Source organism: Zootermopsis nevadensis, unplaced genomic scaffold (genome assembly GCF_977971745.1).
Source record: "Zootermopsis nevadensis isolate Lab colony 2312 unplaced genomic scaffold, Znev_1.0 Znev_ptg000001l, whole genome shotgun sequence".
In the NCBI taxonomy this organism is placed as follows: Eukaryota; Metazoa; Arthropoda; class Insecta; order Blattodea; family Termopsidae; genus Zootermopsis; species Zootermopsis nevadensis.
Window position 1 is genome coordinate 15081618 of NW_028259133.1, and position 27700 is coordinate 15109317.

The 27700-nt window shown below is 37.0% G+C and overlaps 1 protein-coding gene across 4 annotated transcripts; it reads left to right on the forward strand.

Annotated features, from left to right (window-relative positions):
- Nucleotides 1-420: 420 nt before the first annotated feature.
- LOC110830032 (uncharacterized) lies at nucleotides 421-27374 on the forward strand. Of its 4 annotated transcripts, XM_022064415.2 has the most exons (23): nucleotides 421-660; nucleotides 3822-3984; nucleotides 4351-4595; nucleotides 6329-6494; nucleotides 7238-7376; nucleotides 8299-8357; nucleotides 8868-9225; nucleotides 10429-10620; nucleotides 10828-11051; nucleotides 11478-11699; nucleotides 12154-12279; nucleotides 12681-12920; nucleotides 13743-13884; nucleotides 15032-15153; nucleotides 15732-16010; nucleotides 16561-16731; nucleotides 17289-17582; nucleotides 18239-18356; nucleotides 19183-19411; nucleotides 21426-21610; nucleotides 23216-23446; nucleotides 23529-23729; nucleotides 24835-27374. In XM_022064415.2, the coding sequence occupies exons 3-23, from the start codon at nucleotides 4375-4377 to the stop codon at nucleotides 25725-25727; spliced, it is 4812 nt and encodes a 1603-aa protein (XP_021920107.1). In that variant the 5' UTR covers nucleotides 421-660; nucleotides 3822-3984; nucleotides 4351-4374; the 3' UTR covers nucleotides 25728-27374. The 4 variants fall into 4 exon arrangements, with proteins under 4 accessions (XP_021920107.1, XP_021920099.1, XP_021920115.1 ...); XM_022064407.2 differs by lacking the exon at nucleotides 3822-3984; XM_022064423.2 differs by lacking the exon at nucleotides 3822-3984 and having other exon boundaries at nucleotides 12684-12920.
- The last annotated feature ends 326 nt before the right edge of the window (nucleotides 27375-27700 follow it).

Below are 27700 nucleotides of genomic sequence, written 5' to 3' on the forward strand. Positions count from 1 at the left end.
TATACGTATCAATCCGCACTGAAGTATTCTTTAATTTTTAAATTATAGCAGCTTTCAAAAACATATTACGTTTTATTATGCGTTCATTATTACTTGATATATGATCCTCTGACACTCATGTAACACTGTAGTGTACGTGCAAAGGTATCCAATTGATAATGGAGGATATATAGTTTTAAAAAAAGTTGTGAGTATGAATATTTCGGGGCGGGAATATTTACATTTCTTGTACCTAACTCTCAATAAGTAATAATGGAGAATACGGTGGTAACAGAGGCGGGTGTTAATTTGAGTGACATGCAGGTGAAAACTGGAAGTTGCAATGTAATGATTTTGTTCATATCGGTCGGACTATTTGTATTTGACTAACGTAGTACCCTGACGTACCTTTCCCGGGTTAAGATACGAGTTTCCATTGGTTATTCTGGGGGTCATGTGTGATGTTCATGCAGCCATCTTGTCTAAAAGTGTTTTGGTGTTGAATAGTTCATCAATTTTAGTGAAATTATCTCAAGATTTGTGAAGTTTTGAAAGTCGTAACCTCGACAGGTGTTTAGGTGAAGTTTGTAAATTGTTGTCACATATTTGTGGAGAATTTTCTGTTGCGGAAGCTCGGATAGCAGCTTGAATACAGCTCTTCGGTATTTGCGCCAAGTATATGTAAGTTATTGCCAGTTCCAAGATTCAAATTAACTTATTGTGTAACGCTAAGTAAGCGAATAATCAGTAAAATGCTTTAAAAATGTCTAACGTAAGATATCAGCTCTCTTTGCAATGTTATAACACGATGTGGCTTGGTAAATTTGTTTTTGTTAATGAGGTTTGCAGTTATATTTTCAAACCATCCATTCTTTTGTGTTTTTGAAATTTATACAGGATTAACATATGCAAGTGTAAAATTATTTACGTCCAATGACTCATACAGTTTCTAATAATTAATCCTAAGAAAATTGGCCATTTGGTCACTTCCATCATTTAGAGTTTATGTGCAGTCAAGGCAGGTTGATGGTTTCATCTAAATGTAAATTGTCGAGATTGAAAAGCTCAGACCAGAATTCGCCAATTGGCCATTATGACGATAACAATTTCATTGTTTGAATTTAATTTGTATTATATACATTTTCATAGAATTTTATTTGCGTATATCAGAACCCATTCAAGTGTTTGCATAAATGATTTTTCATTTGTTGATACAGATGATTAGATAGATTGCTTGTGTTCTATGATGTTACATTTACTTTAGTTGTGGGGTCTTTGGTCAGCCCTGTATTAATTCAGGTCTGAAATATTTTGTCCACCCCTGTTGTGAATTTCAAGTGAACAGCCCTTACTTGATAACTTGAAAGTTATAATTATATTATTTTAGCCAGTTTGATGAAACATTGGATTGTCACAAAAACTGTTATTTGTAGGTATTTTTAATGCCTTTATCATAAAACTTTTCTTTGATATGTCATCCTATCAGTGAGTGTCATGTATTGGATTAATTTTGTGTTCCAGGTGTATCCTAATAGCCAAATTGTTTGTATTTATGTACATGACCTATTTATTTCTCCTCTTCTAGCATGATTTCCATGTTATACATGTGGATGGTACCTGTCAATCAGCTAAAAATGGTCAGACACACAGCTGTAATTTTTCTTGTTATAAAAATGATATGTTTGAAGTATTCCAACATCCTCAGGCACTGCTGTGTGATATTGTCCTTTACTTATTTCATATATAAAATCATGTTTACAAACAAAACTGTTTACACTTTGAAAAGACTCTTAGTGCCAAATGCATTTCGACCTCAAGAGGTCATCATCAGTGGTAAACACGTTAATTCATATCAAATCATACAATTCATAAGATGATGGCATATATGTCACACTTTATAAAACTATACTTTATGTAATGCCATGTTTCCTGAAAGACTTAAATATTCAAAAGTAAAACCACTATATAAAAAGGGTGAAAAATCCTGCATCTCTAACTACAGATCTATTTCACTGCTGACAACATTTTCTAAAATTTTTGAGAAAGTTATATGCAAGAGAGTAAATAAATTCTTAAACTCAAACAACATCCTTGTCAAGGAGCAATTTGGATTTATAAAAAATCTCCCAACAGAAAAGGCTCTATTTAGTTTCACTAATGAAATTGTATGTGCCCTTAACAATAAAATGCATGTGGGTGGAATATCTTGTGACCTAGCCAAGGCATTTGATTGTGTAAACCATGAAATATTACTAATGAAACTGAAATTTTATGGAATTCGAGGTATAGCAGGACAATGGTTTAAATCCTACCTAAATAATAGAAGGCAGAAAGTAGAAATTGAAAGCCCCCATACCAATCATAATACCTATTCAGGATGGGGTATCGTAAATCACGGAGTGCCACAAGGTTCAGTTCTTGGACCCTTACTTTTCCTCATATATATAAATGACCTGATGGCAACTATAAACTCTATATCCAAACCTATTCTTTTTGCTGATGATATTATTATTGCACACCAAGAATTGATCTATCTTGAAAGTATCATGAATGATGTCTTTGCTAACAAAAACAAATGATTTAGAGCTAACAAACTGGAACTAAATTTTGAAAAGACAAACTTCATAAAATTTGTTACTAAGCACAAGACATATCCTAGGTTAAATATAGGTTTTGAAGAAAAAGTAATTGTGGAAGTTGAAACAAACAAATTCCTTGGCTTACAAGTCGATAATACCTTAAATTGGAAGAAACACATTGAGTATATTATTCCCAAATTAATTCTGCATGCTTTGCCATGAGAATAGTCATACCACTTATGACAATAGATACTTTAAAGCTAGTTTACTTTGCTTACTTTCACTCTGTAGTGTCATATGGATTAATCTTTTGGGGAAATTCAACAGACAGTAATAAAGTTTTTTACATGCAAAAGAAAATGATTAGAATAATGGCCAGTGTCAAAAGCAGGGTATCTTGTAGAAAATTATTTCGTAAATTTAATATACTTTCACTTGCAAGTGAATTTATACTCTGCTTGCTATCATTTGTGGTGGAAAACATGGATAAATTTAAAATAAATACAGATGTACATAATTTAAATACAAGATGTAAACATGATCTCTATGTGCCAAATGCTAACTTTACTAAATATCAGAAAGAAGTGTACTATACAGGTATCAAGTTATTTAATAATCTTCCACCAACAATTAAAAGTCTAAATTATGATATAAAGGTATTCAAGCCTGCATTGAAAGATTACCTCTTTACTCACTCCTTCTATTCTGTAGATGATTTCATCTCTGCTGAAAATGTTTAAGCTTTATATCCATAATCTACATATATGTAAAACAAGTTTTGTATTTATATTTAAAATTTTGAGGTTTATGTATATTAATTTGTAAATTATTTTTCATACTTGTATTGCAGAATCTGAAATTTATGTACATTGATATGTGAAATACGTTCTTGTACGTGTGTTGAAAGTTCTGAAGTGCATGTATATTGTATGAAATGACATGTTCTACATCCTTTGGTTGAGTCCTAAGAAGGATCTATGGAGTGTAAATAAACTCTACTCTACTGGATGTTAATTGCACAAGGGTTGGTATATGATCTAAATTGGGTTACTTGGCTTTATGCCTACTGGCCTAAGTTGAGGTTTCAGCCATGGTTGCGTTATCTGTGCCTGTGTACTTGAACGTTGAAGTTCACATGCACAGACAGGTTTCTATGATGAACAATTTTAGTATGTGAATGGCATAGGGTTCCATTATTTTACCTGTTCTATACAAGCTGTATTTGAGAAAGAACCATTAGTAAGCATCTGCTTGGAGTTCCAGGTGATGTCGTTGTAGGGGGAATGAATATGGCAAAGAAGACAATGTTGAGCAGACTATGTTTCAGGATAATGCTCAGAAAAAAATGGGTGCTGTAGATCACTACAGCTCCAGCTATAACTTTGAGAGACTGAGGGAAACCATGATGTCTTAGTCAAGACAGCTGGTAACTGAACTGACATTCAATCTGTACTTATTGAATAGAAACCTTACATATTGTATTGCTACACAGTTTGTTTAGTATTGTTTATAATGTTATCAGTTTTAAGATGATTCTTCACATCTGGTTAGACAAGGTCATATTGGATACCATGGTGCATATCTATTTTGTAGGATTTGAGGTTTTGAAGTTGGTAAGTCTGAAGATGGCTGTCTTCTTGGTTGTAGTCTGTTAGAAGTTTACTGACGTTTTGAAGGCCCTTACTGTATCTGTCATGAGGGCAGTCAGCCTGATGATGGAGACACTTCTACCAGACTGCATGGTGCTACAACCCAGAAGACAGCCATCTATATGTATTTTGCTTGTTTACAGCTTTATTAAGGCACCATTGGAAGAATGAGTCGATCTGGCCGTAACTATGGCAAGAAGCCACCGGACATTGGTCTGCAGATGGAGTGCCATGATGAGGCACTTACGCCAGAGCAAGCTGCAGCATACAACAAGGGGGAGAAAGAGTACAAGGAGGTGACAGCCAAGTTGGAGCAGATGATGAAGAATCTTGGTGCAGAGATAATTGAGAAATCAGATTCAGTCTATGTTGTTCAAATGAATAACAGGTGCAGTATTATTTTTGTGTATCAGGTTATTTCAGTCTGTGTTGTGAAAATTAATAGCCAGTGCATTTTTGTTTATAAGTTTCATGTTTCCATGTATGGTGTGCAGATGAGTAACAGGTGCATTGTTATTTATGTGTACCAGGTTGTTTGTATGTTGGTCAAATGAATAACATGTGTATTATTATTACCATCATCGTTATTCATGCATCTCAGGTCATTTCTGTCTGTATTGTGTGAATGAATAATGGGTGCAGTATTATTTGTGTACACCAGGTTTTATGTCTGCATAGGTGACACCATTTCATAATTTTTTGAGATTACAAACAGCAATTTGAAATACATTTTGTGTGTTGTGTGTGTATGGAATTATGAGTGCACAGTGTTGGTTTTGAGAATTTGCTTGTATCATAATATATGTAAGCATGTAAGCCTGTTTTACAACCAGATTTTGCTTTGAGAAGATGGTTACAGTTCTTTAAAAGAAACTTAAGTGAAATAAATATGTGGTAATTGAAAAGTGTAGCTGTGATAGGAGTTGATGTGTGGGAAGCAACTTAATTACCTCATCTGTTTGAAGAATATATACCCTTTCAGAACTTCAGTGCAGACAGACGTAGTTTATTTTATATTGTACCGGGTGGCCTTGCTTGCATTGCGTGCTCGGCCGAGTGCACTGTTGGTGTGGGATAGAGATAGCGTGTTCTTCCCGTGAGTCACAGGCGAATCAGTTTCAGTGCCGCTAGTAACAGCGAACTACGAATATTTCTCGTCACTAACACATGTTATTACATTAATTTTCTTACCTTAAATCACAAAAGATGTTCAAAGTGACTTCCTTGTGCTTGCAGGCAAGCTTCACATCTCGTTAACATGTTTCGAAATACTTGACGAAGCTCTTCTTGGGAAATTGCCGAAATGAATTGTGGTTTCCTGTTCTTCTTTTTATCCAAAACTGATCCCGTACTACAAATTTTTTTTATTAATCTCTCTATCGTGGGCCTGCTAGGAACACTTTCACCGGGAAAATGTCTGCGATATTTACGGCGGCATCTTCCGTAGGATGAATATTTGGCATATGTTTCGACTAAGAACACACGTTGCTTAATACTGTACACCATATTATCAACGTCAATCCGCGACGAGAGACGCAATGAAACTGATTCGCCTGTGACTCACGGGAATAACACGCTATCTCTATCCCACACCAACAGTGCACTCAGCCGAGCACGCAATGCAAGCAAGGCCGTTACAGCATAAATTGTAGACCCGGTAGTACCAGATACCTTCAAAGGAGAGAGTTACTGTGGTAGCAAACTCAGTATGGAGATATGTAAGATTTGAGGTTTTTACAGCAGTGAGTCTGAAGATTCTTAATTAGTAATGCACCTGCTGTTTAAAATGCAGCAAGGTTTGTGAATTTCCCAGTGTGAGAAATTTGTAATTTTACTGAAAAGGAGGATGAAATAATTAACAGTCCAGAAGGTGGAACCAGATATTTTAATTGTCATGTGGACTTCTGGATCAGAGGGTAATGTGTACTCAGAATAGTGAGACCATTGGTACCCAATAGAAGTGTGAAATGTGTCATGTATGTCTTAGAGCCGGTGAAGTGGGTGAGAGATGCGTTGCACGTAATTGCAGATATGTATAAAAATATTTTTTTCCTTTGGCTTGAAAAACCATTTGCACTTTTTTGTGGTGAATAAGTATGTGTTGGTTTGAATGCTCCTCAGCTCTCCTCCACCGGTCCCTGCTTTAACAGCAAACACACCAAGCACAGGCAAGTCTGTGATGTCTCCTGCAACACGCCAATCTACAGCCCTCATTGCTCAACCACCACCTGCAACCAATGCCATGGTACAGGCACTTCAGACAGCCACAGGTCCTGTCATTCTACAGGTACCACACTGATATATGATTTATATCTAAACAAAATTATATTCCTCATGGTTGAGACATTTGGAGAATATTTGGATCTAAGGATGATGATAATGATGTAAGGGGGCAGTTTTAATGTGGAATTCCATGATTTTATTCAGGTTGCATATAGTATTCTCAGGAAGTGAAATAAAAAGATTCTGTAATGGACTGGCATTTATCTGTGATGGGGTTAGTATTGCATAATGAATTTTCATGGGAAACCTCTTGGAAGTTAAACATGGTACTGAATGATTACTAAATCAAATGCAGTGTCACGTATCTTACTGAATGACTGGTTTTATTAAATAAAACTATTGAGTAATGTGTGAACCTGCTTGTAGTAGTGAGTTAGGAGCATAATAAATAACCATGAAGTTAAGAAACCTACTTATTTGTAACCTTGCAGCCCACAAGCAAGAATGAATGTGGTCATGGGTGTGGGAAAGGTTCAAACACCTGTTCTGGGGTGTTGGTCTGTCATATATTAATGTCATCTTTTCACGGTTTTGTGTGAAGGTAATTTTTTCTTTCATTTAGTCTGTGTGTGTGTGTCTTAAATTGTGCATGTTATGTCCATATTTCTTAGAATCTGCAAATGTTGCAATTTGACCAGCTTTGTATAGTAGTATGAACGTAAACCAGTTGAGACCATAATAATTAGTAACTTTAGAATAATTCAGTTGACTTTGTACAAAATTGGCAACAGGAAGTTCTGTTTATAGGGTTCACCTCAGGCACAAGGGGTTATGACAAGAGCATCTACTGGAAGTACTCTGCACACACCGGGTACCTACCAGCTGGTGATGGACCCACGGCTCGGACTTATTGTGGGCACTGTCACGTCACCGCAGACCACACCAGGTGTGTTTGGTGTGGTAGATCAGTGTTCTCTCCATGAGTTATTTAGTTGTAGCTGTACATTTGAGTTACGATTGGTGCTCACTGTAAATGTATTTTATAATCACCTGTATTGCAGTACATGTCTCATGGGTAATTTTGGCTTGTTTTTGCAAGCTATTTATTTTATCTTTTCTGCAGACTTGGATTGCTTATATAATTAAACATTCTACTAGAAAGAGGAAAAAGAAAGTTTCAAAATTACAAATCATTATCCAAGCATTTCTCCTGGAGTTGCTGAGTTCTGGGAATTCCATATCATATTCTTCAGCCAAAATAATTTTGCTTTTGGGGTGGGGGATGTATTCTGATGGTGAGGAAGAGAAATACACACAAACATCTGTAATCTAGGCAGGATTTGAATCTAATTTTGAGAGCTAATAGCAGTGTTGTCAATGACGAAAACTTCATGAGATTAATCAAGTTTGTGTAGTATTTGGTTTATGAATAAGTCTCTTCTACAGGGCTTTTTAAGATAAGTTAATCAATTACAGTTAGTGAGATTTTATGAATTGAGCAGTTGCACTAATGAAATGACATCTTTAATGTATTCAGAAATCCAAGTTTTATAGCCACATGCATGATTTTGTTTCCTGGCCTTTGCAGCACTAACATCTTTGTGCTGGCAGAAAGCCAATGCTGTCTTTGGTTTTATGAATCAAATTCCATGTGTACAGCAGTGTCATTTCCATCAACATTCAGATACCTACACATTTTGCTGCCTCAGACAAAATTAACTATTCTCATGTTTTCAGTTTTTAAGCATGCTTGTCAGTAGTATCCATTCATCCTTTGATGTGTATTATTGGTTGATTAGGATTCAGATCACTTGCAGATTTTGCTGTTTTCCAGATCAGGCATAATAATTTATTGGTGTCTGTTTCAGGCACACCAGTTATCCAGAATACTACAAGTCTCGCTAAAACACCTACATTCGTGAGTAGTGTATGTTTCTCATGTTTTATTTCTCTTAACCAATACACATTATGAATTAGAGCAAGTATAAATTCTGAAAAGAGTATTGAGTATAATTATAGTATAGAGTTATTGTAGTAGAATGCTTATATTTTGAAATGTTGTATTTCGTGATATAATTGACTTTGTGAAGTATTAATATTTGTTTTGATATGTCAAAAGTACTGTTATCTCTTGTATGCAACATTATTTTATCTTCCAGCTATATGGTTCTGTCTTCAAAAACATCATGTCAAGAAGTCTGCCTATTGTGGGTTTTAAAACTTAAAGAGATTTACATGTTTTTAGAGGTTTTTCTACATCATGTTTTATTTATGTGGATGTAAAACTTGCTGGGTATAAATAAATGGACATATTCAGCATAAAGAAATTGTTTATAAATGTATTAGGTATTGTACAGGCAGTGTATATTATCAGTATTTGAAGGGTTAAAAGTAAACAAGTTTGCATAGTGTTTAAAATACTCATGTCACGTTATAGGCACCAGCCATCCAGACCCGGTCAACTGTGAACTCTCGCAGCAGCAGTGTGAGGATGCAGACGAACACAACACCCAGCACACAGAAAGTTACTGCTGCACAGCCTCCGGCTAAAATGAATGTGGTATCTCCTGCTTCAACACCAGTAGTATCCAGCCCCACAGTGCCAAGCATTAGGATCAAGCCACCAAAACCACCTCCTAATCAGAAAGCTTCTAGCATCAAGACTCCCTCTGCCTCAGCCAGCAAGGTGTCATTGCCTTCCAATCCCATTGCTAGACCCACTGAAGGCAATAGTGTAGGTGGGCTCTCAACAGGTCCAGGCAGTAAACCTTGGAGACCTACAACCTCAGGCTCAGGTTGGTAGTGCTTTTGTAGCTTCTGAGATTTGGTTATATTTCCAAGGAATATCACTTGCATCATCAAGATAAGAGTGAGTTCAGACTGTATTTCGTTGCCTCCAGACAGATGTCTACTGTGTGAAATGTTATGTCCTCTCGGAGTTGAAAAATTCAGTGTGGTTTCTTGTAGGTTGTTGCCCCCCCCCTCCTTTAGAAACATTTTTCTTACACTTCAGAGTTGGAGTAAGTGCTCTACCCTGAAGATGGAGGTAATATGTTTCACAAAAACCACCTACAGAACCAAAATTCCACAAGTAACTGTTTCATTCTGTTTACAAGGAACTGAAGAATTTAGGTTTCTCTTCCAGAATTATGTTGGGCCTTGTCCGTTGTCTGAGGTATGTTTATTTGTATGTATGTATCAACTGTTGTTACAAATCTTAGAGAATGATTGAACTTCCTAAGCAAAAGGAAATGTGTGAGCCTATTTATGTTCGCCATATTAATTCAGCTGCAGTGGAAAACTAATAGAATAAGATAGTTTAATACAGAAATGATATTGATGTGTGCTATTGAAAATATTGTCATTGTTTACTGATGTGAAGAAAACGTTAGTAAACTGAAAGACACTGTGCCGTATGTGAAAACAGGCTAAATGGAGAGTGTCTCTCAGAGTATAATTATACTGAGTAATACTGTTATAGCAACAGTGTGGTGTTTTAACAAACTATTTTTATCTGCAAAACTGTTTATCAGAGGCTGTCGGAATTTTCATGCGCGTTCATAAGTTTCTCTGCTACTGAAATACTGCATGAAAATTTTATAGAAAAACAAAACTTCATTTTCTTCGGGAGGGGGGGGGGGGGCATACACACACAAAATTGTGCATATAATAGCACTCACATAAATTTGCCTTGCCCAAGAATGTTTAACAGCTTATTGTAAAGTGCTTGAAAAAACCCTCAACAGTCTAGCTTCAAAATTATTATGAATATAACTTTCCTCAGAGGCTTGTAATGTCAACAAAAATGGCTTGATGTTTTTGGTATGTCCTAGCTTTCAGGGCTGGCATTGAAAAGAAAACACTTGTTGCATTCGATAATCTTTGCTCATGCCAACTATTTTATCATCTTAATGAATGGTGGTAGATCTTTGCAAATCCTTGCATCCAGTTTTAAAGATTAACAGCACTTCATTTTAACATATTTTGGATTGTTGCAGTAAATGCTCCTTTGGTAGACCTGACAGATGATGATGGAAAGCCACCAAGTTCAAATGTGGCTGATTCTAGAGAGGTGACATTCAACAAACTCTCAGGCAAGACATTTCCATCCCTTGTGGTTGTCGCTCGTCCACATCTTCGTGTCAAAGAAATGGCACAGGGCACTGTAAGCCAGGAAAGAGCGGCCCTTGGTAAGTTCTTTCTGAGTCTGTACATCAGAGTAACTACTCTACTCTCATGTATTCTCCTGTTGTCAGTAGCTTTATAACCATGGTCAGAATTAACAGCTAATGAATCTGCAGTTCCTGTAAGCAATTATTTCCATGGAATGTAATTTTTTATGTGACTTTCAAAATTTACAGCCATTTGGATCCTGAACAGTGAGCTTTGTGTTACAGATGCGAAGGTGAAGAGTGTACTGATGTTTACCCCTACCAAATTTACGGAGTGGCTGATACAGCAGGGCCTTGTGCGCAGTGAGCAGTACTGCACCACCCATTGTATGCCTGACAGCACGACACCCATCAGACTGAAGCTTGGCATGTATTCTGACGTTAGCAAGTTCCCTTACAGCGGGGGCTATGTCTGGATCAGCGAGTGCTGCCCTCAGCGATTTGTATCGGTCAGTATTTTGGCTGTTCCTTGACCAGTAGTGGTGATATGTTTGCGTATTCTCTGAATCAGATCCTTGGCTCAGCTGGTGACATAGAAGTAGTGAAGTTACCACTCATATTGAGTGGACACTTTTAAGCATGACCTTTCTTTCCATCCCTTATGTCAGATGCAGTGAAAACTTTGTGCATATGGGGAATACCAAGCCTTGTCCAAGGACTTGAGCCTGTGTTAAACTGTATTAAATGACTGCTACTGGCTCTCAGTTTATCACACATTGATCACAAGGAAACTGAGTGTACGGTTGTGTGTGAGTTAATCTCAGAATTGACCAGGCTGACATCAGTAAGGTTGAAAAACAATAAGTATAAAGAACTGTTGACTGTGGATTGCTTTTGGTTATCTGATTGAAAGAAGTCAAGTTGTCTTTTTGTAGGTATTCAGTGGATCAATCTATGAGGGAGCACCTCATCCACCAACAGTTCTCCTGAAATTAATCTATCACTGGGCATGCCAAACAAATGTTCAGAATGTGGTGCAGTGGGTGAAAGTAGACAACTTCTATGTGAAGAATTTCTTCACAAACATGCGCAGCATCTGCACAGCAGCCATTCATGAGAAATATGAGAAGATGGGTGGACTCAAGAAAAGAGTTGAGGTGGGTAATGATGCTGTAATTATCTTTCACATTGTCCTCATTGGTTACATCTATTTAGTCAGCATCAGAACAAAATCATGTTAAATACATTTCTCCCATGCTGTTGTGCCTTGTGCATGTTTGTGTACATTTGTAGACTGGAACTAGTCACATCAATATAATTTATGAGTTTTTTGTCTTTGGTACAAGTAATTTGTTCAATAAACAATAAAAATGTAGGTGTGCATCTTTTTTGTGAGTGGTGGTATTTGGCTAATACAGTATACCTGAGACAGTTGAATAGTGTGCAACATGGTTCTGGTATACTGTATAAATCATTGTCACAAACCTTTTGAGAATCATGTATAAAGCTGTGAAGCTGGAACTTCTGTATAGTGGATGCACACATCGCCAGGATATGAATTTGAATGAGTTTACCTTTTCTTTACATGAATGTAGTGTTGAATTGATTCAGGTAGGAGTGATTAGTCTGGGAACCACATCACAGGATGGCAACATGCGCCAAGTGAAAGTTGAGGTCCTGGGTGTCATGGATCCAGAGAATAAACTTATCAGGCTTCGGGCTGTAGAACCCATCCAGGTATGTAAGGTCTTCATATTTGGTTTGGAAGTAAGGAATAGTCTGTATATTTCTCCACCTAATAAAGGGTTGTGTCCAGGGCTGTGATTAAGCACTGCCCATTATATCATATTTAGGCAGGGTAGCCTTCAGCCTGTGATTTAAAATGTAAGGTAGAGATCATATCCTTCTAGAAATGTGGAAATATGTAGTATAAAGTCATAGAACATACAAAATTGTCTGTTGGTATTAAAGTTCTATATAATTTGTTTATTTCTGAAAACCTATGTATAATATGGGATCCCAATTGTACATAATTACTGTTTTATTTATATCATACACAAGTTGTTCTCAGGATTAAAATAAATTTGGTGCACATGCTTATGCTGACAAATGTTCTAGTACCGTGTTTCTCTTTGAAGCAGGAGGGAGATCGCAACTACAAGCGACGATTTGTCAAGATCTTGGAGCCACTGGAACAGTGGGTCAACAAAGATAGCATCATCCTGACAGACTTTACTGTGGACAAGAGCACCTTGCACAATATGGGTTTTAGCTCTGTGTATCAAGTGTCTATCAGTGAAGCACCCACCCCACAGAACAAGTACAGTAATCAAAATGTTATGGAGTACCTGAGGCGTATTGTGCCACGCATGTTTCAGGTGTGTTGTGTTCTGTTGTAACTAATGAGAGACTGTTCAGATCTGATATTTCACTTCTTCTTTTTTTATTGCTGTTCTATCCTAATTCACTTACGTATATGTAGATACGTTCAAATACAGCAACATAATACCATATTCTTTTAAGAAACCAACAAGTTTCAACCTCTGACTGACTTTCATCAGGGTTTGCCTAAAGTACCTCACATGGGATGCTATTTTTTAACACTTATAGTGTTAAAGAGTCATAAGTATTAGTCTAACCATGTGTGTTACCTGTAATCATTGTTTTATATTGTTAATATAACTTTTCAGTTTGAAGGCAATGCCATACAGCAGCAGTTGTCAAAATCAAAAGCATGTTTCTCTGTGTGATGCTCTAGGGTTAGAATTTTAGTTGAACATGGAGTGGCGATAAGATTGACACTGATGGACTGCTTTGTTGTTCACATTTATTGTCAGAAAGTAAAATTATTATAAATAAGGTGTCTTGCTGACTATTGAAAGATGAAAGAAATGTTGTCATTGTTGGTCTTCTGGGCTTCAGTGTTGTGTGAACTAATAGGTAGATGCCATTGTTTCAGAGCAACATGCTGCCTCTGCCTGCACCAAATTCTCATAAGATTTGAGAAATCTTATGAGAATTTTTTTATTGGAAATATGCATGTTGCAGGGCAGATGTGCAAATATTGTCATCTTTTTTAATGTGTGCAATCTTAGGTTTAAAATCATGTTCAAATTCATATGAGTATGTCATGTATTGGGGATAAACTTCTGTTCAGAAATAAGATGTGTGTGGCTTATAGTGTGTATTTTATGTTTAAGAACACACTGTCTCTGCTGAGCAGGCAGATCATACAGCAGTTTCTGGATGAACTGGTATGGAGAGAGAGGTGGGGACCTGTTGCTTCTCAGGCATTTGACAATGTCATTGCTCACATGGCTGAGCAAACCAAACTGGAGACAGGTAAGTCATCTCTCTAACATATGTCATCTACGATGCATGGTGTTGCATTGTAGTACAAGTTTAATTCTCTGATATTTTAGTATGTGGGAGATGTTATTAATGTACTAATATGGTATGCTTAGGGAGTTAAAAAAATTTATGAAGTGCAGAGCATTTTAATATTATATTTTTGAGTTTTATCTTCATATGAGACTGGGTCTTCTTCATGTGTTTGGTCTCACTTTTTGAAACAGTCCATTTGAAGATGACTGTCTTCTGGGACATTGTGCCATGTGGTCTAGTTGACTTCTAAGACTACATGGTACATCGTCCCATAAGACATTTCTCTTACTGCTCACTGCTGTGAGAACCTGCAATATTATCTAGTCTTTCATTTTATGTATTCAAGTTTCTAAGAGAATGCAAAGCTCATATTTTACTTGTTTTGCTGCACATCAAAGAGTAAGATACATTAACAGAATTCAGAATGTGATGGTGCATTTTTATAAGCGGAGTACACAGGCAATGATAACATGACATTTAGTGTATTTAATTCCTTAATTTATTCAATTTCTCTAGGGTTTTTATTTTTAAAATTGGATGATGGAGAAATGTGTGGGAAATATATAGTACGTGCAGCAATCTAATGGTGTACAAGTGAATTGATTGATTAAAAACAGGATTAGCAAATTTACCGATGGTTTACTAAATTATATTGGCTAGAAACAGGCAACTGTTGGATTGCTGGCTTCTTAAGCCAATTGGACAAAAGTAGAAGTAGAACATTTACGTAATGCCAAGCCCATATACTTGGAAATGATGCCAGAAGAAAAGCATTATGTAAGATTTGATTACATTTATGTAGTGTAAGAAATAATCAGTTTATTCTTTCACTGCAATTGTTCTAAGAAAATCATGGCAAAGAGTCTGTATGCCTTTCCAAAGTCTGACCCATGGGAGGGGAACAACATTTGATTAGGGGACAGCCTGTATGGTCGATATGTAGCGGGGACCTATCCCTGGCATGACCATGATGTCTGAGAGGGCCTGACAGGGACTTTGAAAGCATAGCCAAAGGAGTTGCGGTGAAGCTGTTAGGCCTTTCAAGCTAACTGGATGAAATTGAAGAATAATGATATATCATATAAATGAAGTAATTTTCTTTTAGACGATAGTCTGCTGATGCGTCTGTCACGAGTGGCAGCGAACCCATTCAAGCACTGGCAGTACTCAAGCTGGAAGACAGCTCCCACTCCAAAGACACCAGTTGTAACTAATGGCACACCTGCAGTAAGAAGTCATGTTGAGTTTTCATAGCTTGTAGCAACTTTAGCATAATAGTAATAATTTGCAAGCTCTAGTTGGAACTTTTTTACTCTCAAAGGTTATTTCTTATTTAATGCTGGAATGCATTTCCCATTTGATGATGATGCTAACTATATGAACATATGTGCGTATATAAATTTGTATTTCACCATGGTTAGGCAGAAACACATCTTTCAACATTGATATTAAGTCATTCTTGCACTAATGTGATTGGAGGTCCGATTATCGTACAGCAGTGGGAATCCTTGTTGTGCAGAAGTGGGTTTCAGAAGGGTTGTGAAATGCAACAGGTGGAGATGGATGGGCCATTAAGGTTTTCTTCACTTACACTAGAGTATGAAGAATGCCTAAAAATTGGGCTAAAATGACTGAAAATCAATATGTTTAGTCTGTGAGAACAGTAATTATTTTTGGATTGTAAGTAGTGCTATAGCTGTAGTACAGTAGTTTATAGCTCTCAATATGTGAGTTCCAGATAACTGCTTTGTAAGATATTGTAGTGGAAGTACAATTTTTGATTTTGCGTATTCCACTGCATATAGACACCACCAGAACCACTTCCAGGACCTGTCAGCTCAATTGATATGTTGCCGCAAAGCATCCGAATGGTGGATTCCCCTACCCCACAGTCTGGAAGACGTGGTCGAAAACGGATTGTGCCGCAGTCAGATGCTCCAGAACCCAAGAAACCTGCAACATTGTCTCCGTCTGTGCCGCCTGTACCAGAAGAGCAGACAGTGCTGGATTCTTATTACTATGGAACTCTGGAGGGTGATGCACAAATCATAAAGGAGGAGTTCAAAAATTCACTCACCATTAAGGTGAGGAGGCGCAAGAAGGACTGACCAATAGCAGAGGTGCCAACTTTAAAGGATTTGTTATAGTTTATAGGTTGACAACTATACAAGTTTTTAAGTATTTCTGTAGATGAAACAGCCGTAGATTTTAGTTAATAGAAATGTTTGGAAACCATAGATTGTGAATCTTGAATTTTTAACAGTTTTCTAATTAATGATGGGCTGGGTTTGTAGCTATCATGGTGCAGACACATTCAAATAGAATTTTGGTGGTGACATTCTGGAGAAGTATCAACTTTAATAACTGAGTAGGAGATGGATAGGTTTTAGGGAGATAAGTTGTGAATATCAGAGGTATATTAGTGATGAATTTTCTTGTTCTGTTACCAGATTGAGTCATTCAGTTTCTTGATTTGTTTTCAAATTCAAAAATTCACCCTGGTTTCCCAACCATGTTACTAAGTTGGGGATAAAGAGAGAAAATCCCTAAAGTGTATTGTGTTGGATCATTGTTTTCAAGTGTGTTGACTGAAGAATGCTTTCATCCTCATAAATTACACATATTTTGTTGCAGTGCTGTGTCTGTAATCGGAAATACTCAAACAATATCTTGCTGATGAAGCATCTCATTATGCACGTGCAGTCAGATAACCAGTTCTTGACAGAACTCAGTGACCTCACCCAGTGCAAATACTGCCTCAAGTCTTTTCCTACTCCATTTTCTATGCAGACGCACATTGAAGAGGTAAGCATCTTCCCCTTAAAGTGGAAACCATTAATTACTGATACTTGACTTTAGGTTGTGGGTAGGTTAGTTTGTTTAGAAATGTCAGTTTTTGTTTACATTCTGTGGAGCTGAAAGATAACTGAAAAGTTAGATTTCAGTTTCTCATGTCATCGAGTATGAAGATGGTTCTCTTCTGGGTTGTTGCATTATGTAGCCTGATAGAAGTTAACCGATGTTTCAGAGGGACTTTGCTGCATTCATATTTGGAATATCTCTGATTAAATGTAATGAATTCTTCTCAGGCTACCTGTCATGTTAGGTGGTTGGATGGATACTTCTCGAAATGGTGTTTTCTTCATTCAACCACCTGACACTGCTGGTAGCCTGAGAAGAGTTCATTATACTCAGTTGCCATGAAAGTTTCAGATCATACATCTCTGATTAAAATCTCAATCCAGAGACCAACTGTCTTGACTGATGTTTTTTGTGGTGTTCCTTAGTCATTTTAGTCACATTCTGGAACAGTAGTTGAGAGTTGTTTAGTGTTGATATATCCATAGCCCATATTGTTCTAGATCCATCTGAAGATGACAACAAGCTTAGTGTGCCGTATCTGCGAGGAAAAGTTCCGGGACAGGCCAATGCTTATCGCACACATGCACCGCACACATATTGAAGTTGAATTACCTTATGAATGTGGGATCTGCAAGTTCCGCTCATCAATGCACCGAGATGTTATTGACCATTTTTATGAGGTTCACAGTGGGGGTGAAAAGCTACAGTGCCCATTCTGTCTGAAGACAGTAGCATTTGCTAACTGTGGAAAGAAAATGTCTGCAAATGTCAATTTCTTCCTGAACCACATTCAGGTTGGTAAATATGACTAAATATGAAAATAGTGTGCATACCATGCATTTGGAAGTCTAGCCACTCTACATTGTTGTGTAGTATTCACTAAAATTGTTTAAAGTTTGTGGGGGTAAATTTCAAATATCAAGCGTAGTAAGATCATACACAAAAAATTAGCTGATCCAAACTTCACTCTTTGTTGTTTGAGTTTATATAGAGGTTGGGTGTAAGTGGGTACATTTTTTATTCTTCACTTTATTTTATATTCTTGCGAACCTGTTCTGACTTCACATATTCATTCCATCCTTTCCAAGGTCTTTCTCAGTCTTGACATCCTTTTGGTTTGTACTGCAGTATCTGTTTGCTTCTTCTTTATCTGTTTTCTATCCAAATGGTATATCTAACTTTATGAGGATTTATTTTATTATGTACTTATGTGTGCATTTTTTTTTCTGGTGTAGCTTGTGTAAATATTATTGTATTATCCAAATACCATGAACCCCAGAATAAGGTCGTACCCCATTTGTTTATAATAAGAAAGAAAAATGATTTGCATGAAACCGATTCCAAAGGAAAAATTCTCATTAACAAACAGAAACTTGTTAAAGGTACATGTGCTCACAATTTTTATGTAGGTTTATATGAATTAGTGCTGAAATTGTGGTGTTTGTTACAGAAACATCAGCGTAAGTCAATTGCTCGCAAGTGCAATAAGTGTGCTATGTGGTTTGTTCACAAGGGCATCCTCAAAGAACACCACATTAAGGACCACAGTAGCTTCAAGGGTGTTCCAGGTACATTTTTTGATAACTTTGTGCTAGGCATGTAAGTTTTTGTTTATACAATAACTCGTGTAGAACTGTTATCTGTTGTGTTGGCATTGAAACTTGGGTCTCTTCCCCTAAGGAAGGACATGGATAGAGATTGTTTTTGAACAGAGTTCTGAGGGGAGTATTAGGACCTTTGGAGGGGAAGTTCGAGACAATGGAGATAATTGTGTACTATGGAGTTTCATAATTTGTGCTCTTCATCAAATAATGAGTGGTCAAAGGAAGAAAAGATGAGTGAGGCATTTAGCATGCATGGGAGAAATGATAAATGCATATAATATTAAAAAGGAAGAGACCACTTGGTAAACCTGAGCATAAGTGGGTGAATAATATAAAAATGGATTAAGGAAATAGGGTGTGATATTATGGACTGGATGCAACTAGCTGAGGATATAAGTTTGTTAAGGAAAGAGTGACCATCAGTTTAACATCAAGAAAGAATGCTCCTTGATGTTATTTGCTTTGTGTCCCTTCTTTATAATTTTTTGTGGTAATGGCTTTGCCTGTGATGTCTTGTTTGACAGGATATTTTTTGTAGAATGTGAATGCATAATATGCTGATTGATTGTTTTAACCTTTTTGTGTGTCCCATTGTTATAACCCATTTTGTATGCTGTTTTCACGCAGCATTTCCAAGCATGAACGTTTTTGTGTATGTCGAGGTGGTTTGAATAGAGTAGCCATAGAAATATGCATATACTTGGCCCTACTGCAGTTGCACATGTTTGTATTTGTTGTAATATTTGGCAGCAAAATGAGGACAGATATGACCACATTTTGTATGTCACAGGAGTGAAACCATATATGAACCCAACGGGAGTGGATGTAATGATGCCTTTGCCACCAACATCCTTGTTTTCCCGATGTCCACTCACCCAGAAGCAGCAGCCGTATGGAATCAAATCATCTACAAGTTTTGCAAACAAGATATTTGAGCCACCTCTGGAAATATATGGTGTGCAGACAGGCTCTACTTGTTGCGAGTGTGAGGGAGATTTCCTCGGAGAAGATCACTTCCCGTGAGTATCTTGCCTAAGCAATTCCTTATGCAGATAATGTCATTGGGGTTATTAGTCTTACTAGACTGTTCTGGCTCCAAGTTTTAACTCAGAAATGGTCCCTCCATCTTTTATATTATTTACCTCCTCTTCTGCAGAAGTAAAGCCGGCGGTCCCATGTCGTAGATTTACGGCATGTAAAAGACTGTTACAAGCATAATACGAGATGTTTCGCAAGCAAAATTCAGCGACCATTTCTCACCCAATTCTCCTGATTAACTGTTAGATGGCTCTGGCAGTCAAATCAGGATTCAGTGGAAATTGTACAGAGTTAGTGGACTTTTCGCTCACTACTCATAAATGCACACTTCAAGACAAAGAAACCTCCGACAAAGGAGGTGGTGAAAACCCACAAACAGGGTTGTAGAGCCAAGAAACAACAACAACCTCCTCTTCTGCAACTCTCTTAGGATATTTGCTTTCATTCCTTCTTTCCATGTGGTGGAACCAATGCATTTTACATTAGACTATTTCGCTTAGGTTGTTAAATATGTTTCATTCTTTTCTGATTTCTTGGTTTTTGGTATGGTGATTCTTTTATAATCTGCAACAGTCTTAGGAACTTCATTTCAATTGCTTGTTGTTCTGGTAGGTTCCAACTTTGTAATCCATATATTGACATGGTTTTGTCATTACATCATATACTTTTAAGAGTCTCTTTCCTTGTTCTACTATGTAGTATTTTCTTTCAATTGTGCTGCACATATATTGAGAATTTCTTAGTGTCATATTAAAATGGTTAAGATGCATATCATATTTCAGTTACGCAAATAATGTATGTGTTTAAAAACTTTGTTTTGGAAAACCTCGATCTATCTATGATAAGAATGTTACCCCCCTGGAAGGGCCAAATTGGCACTGTTATTGATGTTGCAGATGTTAGTAGAAGACTTAGTAAAGAATAACAGATTCGTTATTGGTAATTTTTACCAGTTATTTATTCCAAGAAAGAATAACATCTATGAAGCTTGCTTTTATATATTAATTGCAAGGCTGCCTTGAGACCCTAACAAACTACACTCTTTGTTTCAAAGTTGATTTTATGGCCGCTGTTAATAGCAGGGAAGGATCAGCTGAATCTTAAAATTTTAGCTCAGACAACTTAATAATTCTGAGTTCTCAGATACAGAAATGCATGGCTTGAAAGTCTTGGAAGAAATGGTATATTTGAAAACCTTTACAAATAAAAAAAATAGTTAAAATATGATTCATATGAGATTTTTGCTACTTGTAGTAGAATTCAAGGGTGGGAACATTTTGTTGCCTTCATCACTCTTTTACCAACTCCTTAAGTCTTGCATTTTTTTGTGAATAATCTTCTGAACAAATGTGAATTTTGATACTTAACTAAAAATAAACAGCATTTACTTGGTATAAGATAATACAAATTTAAATAATAATATTTTTCTCTTGTCACCAATCTGCTGCAACTAAGTTCAGTGACTGTACCTTTGAGATGGTAACATGTGCACATTGCTCTGATTTTTTATGTGATTGTGTGGCAGTGCTGTGCAGTAACAGTGCATTTTCTTTTTCTAATAAAATTGTTTTTTGATAGCAAGTCATATGTGATGTAGCTTAACCTCTAATAGTTACATAAAATCAATGAAGTACCACTTTGTATTTCCACCATAGATTAATTATGAAATAATTTTAAACAATTTTACAGCTTTAAGCTACAGTTCAAGGTCACTGCTGAAGTTAAAGCTCAGAAGTCACAGGCTTTGCAAGGCTTGGTCTTGAACTTGGCTCTGACTTGCGATATTGTGCTCAGATGCTTCATTATTGAACTTGCTGTTTATTTATTTTTGTTGTTTCTTTTTGTCCTTTCTACCCTGGATTATTGGAAACTTTGCAAGTTCAAGCTTGGAGATTCGTTTACAGCGGTAAATATTCAGCTTTCTGGTGCATGTAAATGATAGAATGAGCTGTAGTTGTCAAGCAGATAAAATGATTGATGTTTATTGTTCCACAGAGGCTACCTGACATGCTCAAGATGTCGCTTTGCAACATGCTGCGGTAAGGCCATGATGGAGCACATTGTTGTGTTCCATGAATCGGGCAAAAGTACACCTGAATTTACACTAGGGAGAATGGTGCAGCTTCCAGGAGACATGTTTTGTGTGTGTGGGTTTCAGAGTTCTAGTGGCAATAGACTGGGTGAGTTTTGCTGCAGTAATATTTTCAGAGAATAGGACATACAGCTACTTGAGGACCAAAAATTTTTTTTTTCCCCTCCTCCATTTTACTTTTACAATGATTGAACTGTAGTTGATAATTTATGATATAGTTAGGATATGATTTAAAGGAGCATTGAATTGCCACATTGGAAATTGTAAGAATTCATATGTTCTGCATATTTGTATGTAAGGATAGATTATGCTACATAATGTGTTGTCATGTTGTGGAAGGGGGAGACACTTCAGATCCAGTTTTAATCCAAATACTGCATGCCACCAGGTAAGATGCGTGCCCCAATTTCTGTAGCACCTTTAAGAAGATTGTTTTAATAATGCTAATACTAGAGACCAGAAAGTTATATGTTATTGTAGCTAGGCCACACTACAAAATCACACAAGCATGGAAGTGACTGTTCATTGATAACAAAAGCAATATACATTTTGGTATTTGCTATGTAGTTACATGTACACTGCTCTAAAACTGTGTTTCCAACTGAGGAATGTTATTTTGTACTGTTGTATTGAGTAATGTGTGTCATACCAACTTTCCTGTCTTTTAAGACACCAAGATAAATGATGTGAATAGAATGAATAGTTCAGCTTTGAATGTGAATTTTCTTTGAAAGGCACAGAGGATGTGTTAAAGGTATCTTAGTGGACCACTAGTTATAAATTGCTTCAGATGCAAAATGGCAGGTACAGCTGATATAAGTAACTAACTGGATGGCTTACAAAACCTGAAGGTTCATCACCAAACTCACCAATGCCCTCCGCCGGACCCTGTCCTGGGCCAACAAAATCCAGTCTCTTTCAACTCCTATCTCCCATAGATCCCACAAGAAAGGTCAAGCCATTTCTCATAAGTGAAAGACACTTGGAAGATTCATATTTCTGACATACACTTTCATACCATACAGAGGTTATCTTTTGTGTTACAAATAATGCATTAGATGTGCTAGTAAATATTAGACCTTTACTGTACATTGTATGATGGATAGGTTGGTCTGAGAAAACCCGTCTAGCTGATAGGTGAGTTAGAGAAGTTTGAGTACCTGTTTCCTGAAAGAGGTGGATATTATCTTAACTGTAATGTAATGGGTGTACATAGTCCACTAAGCATCATTTTAATGGGCATATTACCTGTTCTTGAAAGGGGTATGTGTAAGGCCAAAGAGATTAAGAATGCAATACTTTTCATTGTGGCTACAATTCACTCAAGATAGTTGTGAATCTTGCGTTAGGCTTCTTGCGTGATGTGACATGTTTGAGGTCATTATCAACCCTACCTAATTCTCTTGGATTTTCCTTTTAGTATATTGAGTTTAAAAAATATTTTCTAGTCTATGTCACATTTCTTATAAAAATGTTTGTTTAATAAATGACTGAATTTCCATGCCATATATATTGTGATCAGTTTGATGAAATAAAAGCTTTTCATTATGTCCTATGTCAGCTGGGTGTGCATTAAAAAGTTACTTAATTACGTATGTATGTGTTTGAAAGATTGTGTTGTGTAGAATGCAAAATGAATTCCTGGCCTGATATGATGCTGGAAAAACATTTATACTGTAAAATATTATTGCAGCAAACCATTTGGCAAAGTGCGAGCGTAAGAGTGCTTACCCATCTCCAGCCAGAGCAAAGTCTGCCACCATCCAATCAGCTTCTTTTCCACCACTGGTCACGTTAGATGATGCTGACAATGCCAGTGAAGATCCCAGTGATCGCTGGCTTAAGGCTTTTGTCCCAAGTCGCAAGGAGGAGCCTGGAGAAGGCAGTAGGGATGCGCCAGACAAGAAGCAGGCCCCTCAGCCAGGTGAGTGGAAGGAGTTTATTACATAAGCAAACGTGATTATGTAAAATACCACATGATGTGTATACCTCACTGCTTATTGCAGAGGGTGGAGATCCCCCAAGTATGCTAAACATCCTGGGTCTGGTGCGCAAACCTTCGACAGATGAGTCGAGTCTTGATCGTGCCCTGTCCGATAGTGAGGGTCTGCCCGATGGCAAAACAGATCGACCGCAGCATGCGGCAAGCTCAGAACAGGAACCACCAAAGCAAGAAAACGACATGATCCCCTTATCGGGGGCAACAAGTGAGTGTAGACTGAAGAAACGAATACTAACTCTAAGCTTTGAATCTTAGTTCATAAGAATTCCTCACTCTTCATGCCCAGATATGTACAAAAGATAAAGTTTTTCTTTTTAATTCTACAATTTTATCAGAAACATTTTAGCCTACTTTCCTTGTTTTGTAAGGAAATTTAATTCTTACACTGGTTGACTAATTTTCATTAAACTTTGTGCTGTTATAGGCTACCCACCTTTTTACTCTTTTAATCCTCTGCTATCAAATAATATTAACATTGCCACCATGCAGCCTTGGGTGAGAGTAACACTTCCATTCATTATTAAGGGTGTGGTCATGTTACCAAATGTGACAGTGTGAAATTGCAAAAATTGGATTCTGTATGTACTAGTGGAAATTATATGCAGAAACTGATAAATTACATAATTATTCATGTATGTCCAGTTCCTGTTTCTCTGCTGAAGAGGATGATAAAGACATATTTCTGGAATATTACTTGGGAATTAACTCAGTTTTTTCATCTTCTGCTAATTCTACATCATTTTGTCTTGGAGATAAACGAAAGAATGATTTTGCCTTCTTGGCATTATACTGAAACAGAATATCACAACCAAGAAATATCTTCTTAAGGAGGAAATAATTTATAATGCCCATTACATGGTAGCTAACCTCATCAGTCTTAAACCTTTTTCTTCAGAAATGTCCACAGTTGGAAAGCATTACAAATTCTTGCATTCTGTTCTCTTTGACTAGGATTAATTTGCAGACAGTTTTAGCTTCTATATTTTATTTTACTGTGTAATTGCATGTGAATTAGTTTTCATATTGAAATTTGCCATTAAAAACTTTTCTTGTTGGTTGACTGCTATACAGGTTATGTAGCACTGTTACAATGAAAGTGAATTATTAGTTGGAAAGGATGTGGTAGGAAATGATTGTGGCTTATTATAAGGTACTATGCCAGCATTTTCCTGGAGACGCAAACAAACCCTCCATGGTTTAAATTTGGGACCTGTGTTTTGTGTCATAAGTGTAGGGCAATGGGACACTATTTGTGTCTGTTCCTCAGACATTTTCTACTATTTTGTAGTAACTGTTCACTTTCTGTCTAGGTGAAGATGAAGGTAAGAAAATTGCAGAAGCAAATGAGGAGAAGATGGAAGTGGATGAGACAGAAACTAATAGTGATCAGCCAGTAGCTCCCACAAGCACAGATGACAGTGAACCTGTAGAGATGTTACCCAATGTCAGTGTTCCTACAAGAGATGCACTACCAGACAATAGTGAAGCGACAGAAATGTTACCTGATGAAAGTGTACCCACAGAAGAGACATTGCCAGATGACAGTGAAGCTACAGAGGAGATGTTACGTGATGACAGTGTGCTTGCAGAAGAGACTTCGTCAGATGACAATGCTCCTGCAGAAGACATTTCACCAGATAACCATGCTACTGCAGAGGATACATTACCAGATGACAGGACATCTCCAGTAGAGGTAGAAGAGAACAGTCAGGCATCTGAGGCAGAAGACAATAGACCAACCTCACATCAACCAACTGCTACAGCAGACAGCAGATTGTCTCCTCCCCTGGAAGCAGAGGTCAGGATTCCATCTCCTGTGACAGATAGTGAGAGTAAATGTTCACACCCTCCAGGTGACATTGAAGAAAGTGTGGTTTTGCCATTGTGCATTGAAAATGAATCATCTACAGAAATCAAAGGCTCTGGTGAACTCTGTCAGGAGGGTGAGCAGGCAGGTGATACAGAAATCAGATTACCATCAACCATCGAAACTGAAGCAGTGTGTGCTGAAAACAGATCTCCTATCTCCCCAGTTGATAACGAAGTGCCCTCATTGACAGAGGACAAGGTTGCAGATACTCCTGTAGAAAGTACAGATATGTCAGTAGTAGAAAATTTAGTTCCATTATTGCAGAAGGATGGGCCATTGTCTGAAGAACGTAAAGGCGAGGCTGAAGAAATACCGACTAATGCTACTGAATGAAGAGTTTAAATTGCAGTTCCTTAACTTCTGTTGCCATTTTCTTTTGGAAATATCTAAATCATAGTGGGTGGCCAAGAACTGCAACTGGACTTGCGCCGCCTGATGCTGCCACCGTGTTGCAGGAATCTTTACCTAGTTTTAAGTGTTCATATTACCATGATAAGTTTAGTGTAATGGCATGTTGGTATCAAGATTTACAGTGTGTTGATACATATGTGTATATGTAGGGAAATGTGTGAATATATGACTTAATAGATGTTAAGGGATTTTAATTTTTGGTTTGTTATAAACCGATGCTGTATATGTGAAATGAATAGAGTGTTGCATATAGTCGATATGCCCTTTGCACTTCAACTTATTTGGTCTTTTACATACTTCATATAGACGTTAAATAAAATAGAACTGTAATGGAATGCACATACATGGTACTATAAATATGTAATATTGTGGTAAGATGAGATACTGTTCTGTTTGGAGGCATTCATATCGCTGAGTTGTTTTTGTTAACACTTTCCCTTACTCACTAAGTAGTCCCTTGGGACCTGCTTGATTGTAGTCTATGCTGACTACATCTTGCATCAGAAACTGTGCCATCATCACAAAATTGGACAACAGGGTGCTGAATAACTGGACCTATTGGTGCTGTTTGCAAGTTGAAATGTCTTTAATAAGCTTTTTGATCAGGACAGTGCAGCAGTTGTTTCCAAAGCAAAGTTCTAGTGTTTTTGCCCTGTGCTGAACCTTGTACTTTTTCATGATAAATTTTCAAGGACTGTTCTGCATCTGGGGAGGCGGGGATGTTAAAAAGTAACAAATACAGTCTTTTCAAACCCATGGGGATTTTTGGGCCACCTATAACCACTTAAAGTAAAAGGATGTATCATGGACAAGCTGAAGGTATGTTCATAATGTGCGTGTTGATTCAGGGGAAAATGAACAAAATGTATCTCATCTCATTTATCATTAAAAAATGCATGTGGACTGAATGAGAAAAAATGTTTATATGCTACAGAAAGGGATGTAGACTTTGCATCATGCTGTGGACACATTTTACAAATGTGTTTCAGGATAAATTCAGCTATGCCTCTTTCCATTGAAATCTAGTACATCAACGCCAGATTATCTGCCAGTTGAGAGTACCAACATTATTTTAGCATAACATAAAATATGTAGTATAAAAGCATAAGGCACAAATTTAACATGAGCACACATCCTTTGTATTATCAAGAGTCCTGTTATTTCTGGCTCATTTTTATAACTTCATACTGATCTGTGAATGTGAAGTATTTTTGGTACAGATTTTGAAATACATCAGCATACTGACGAGTGCTATTTTTGTTGATAGAGGGGACCTTATTTTTATTCAGTAAATATATGGATGTCCCCAGTTTTAATTTTCATCAGCACTGGTCCTATGTTTCCATTCTTTTTCTTGTTCTTGCTATCCATTTCATCATCATCGTCACTTACCTCATTGTATTCATTAGAATTGCTGTCTGTTGCTCATTCCTTTTCAGTATCAGCACGTTATTTTAGAAACCATAACTTGGTCTAAAGAATAATGTCAATCTACTGATCCATTTGGTATAAAACAGCCCCCTGCATATTTTGTGTACTACAAAAGGAAGTAAAAACAAATATCTTGTTTGTCTTGGTGTTTCATCATTGAGTTCATGTAGTGTAGTTTGAAATATAAAGCCAACCGTAATATGTCATGAAAGAATATGAGTACAAATCATAAAGATCTTAGGAGATACTGGGTGCACTGTAATCTACAAGTGTTTGTGAAACAAGCAAATGATCCACGCTGTTGAATAAATGGTGGTTGGCTGTCCAGTGACTAGTGTGTTAGACCCAAAGGATACCTAAAGTTTGCATGCATTTAGGAAACTCATGTCTAACTGAAAATTGTGTATGATGGTTCCCTTAGGAAGCTCATTGACTGGAAGAGTTAATATAAAGAGCTGATATGA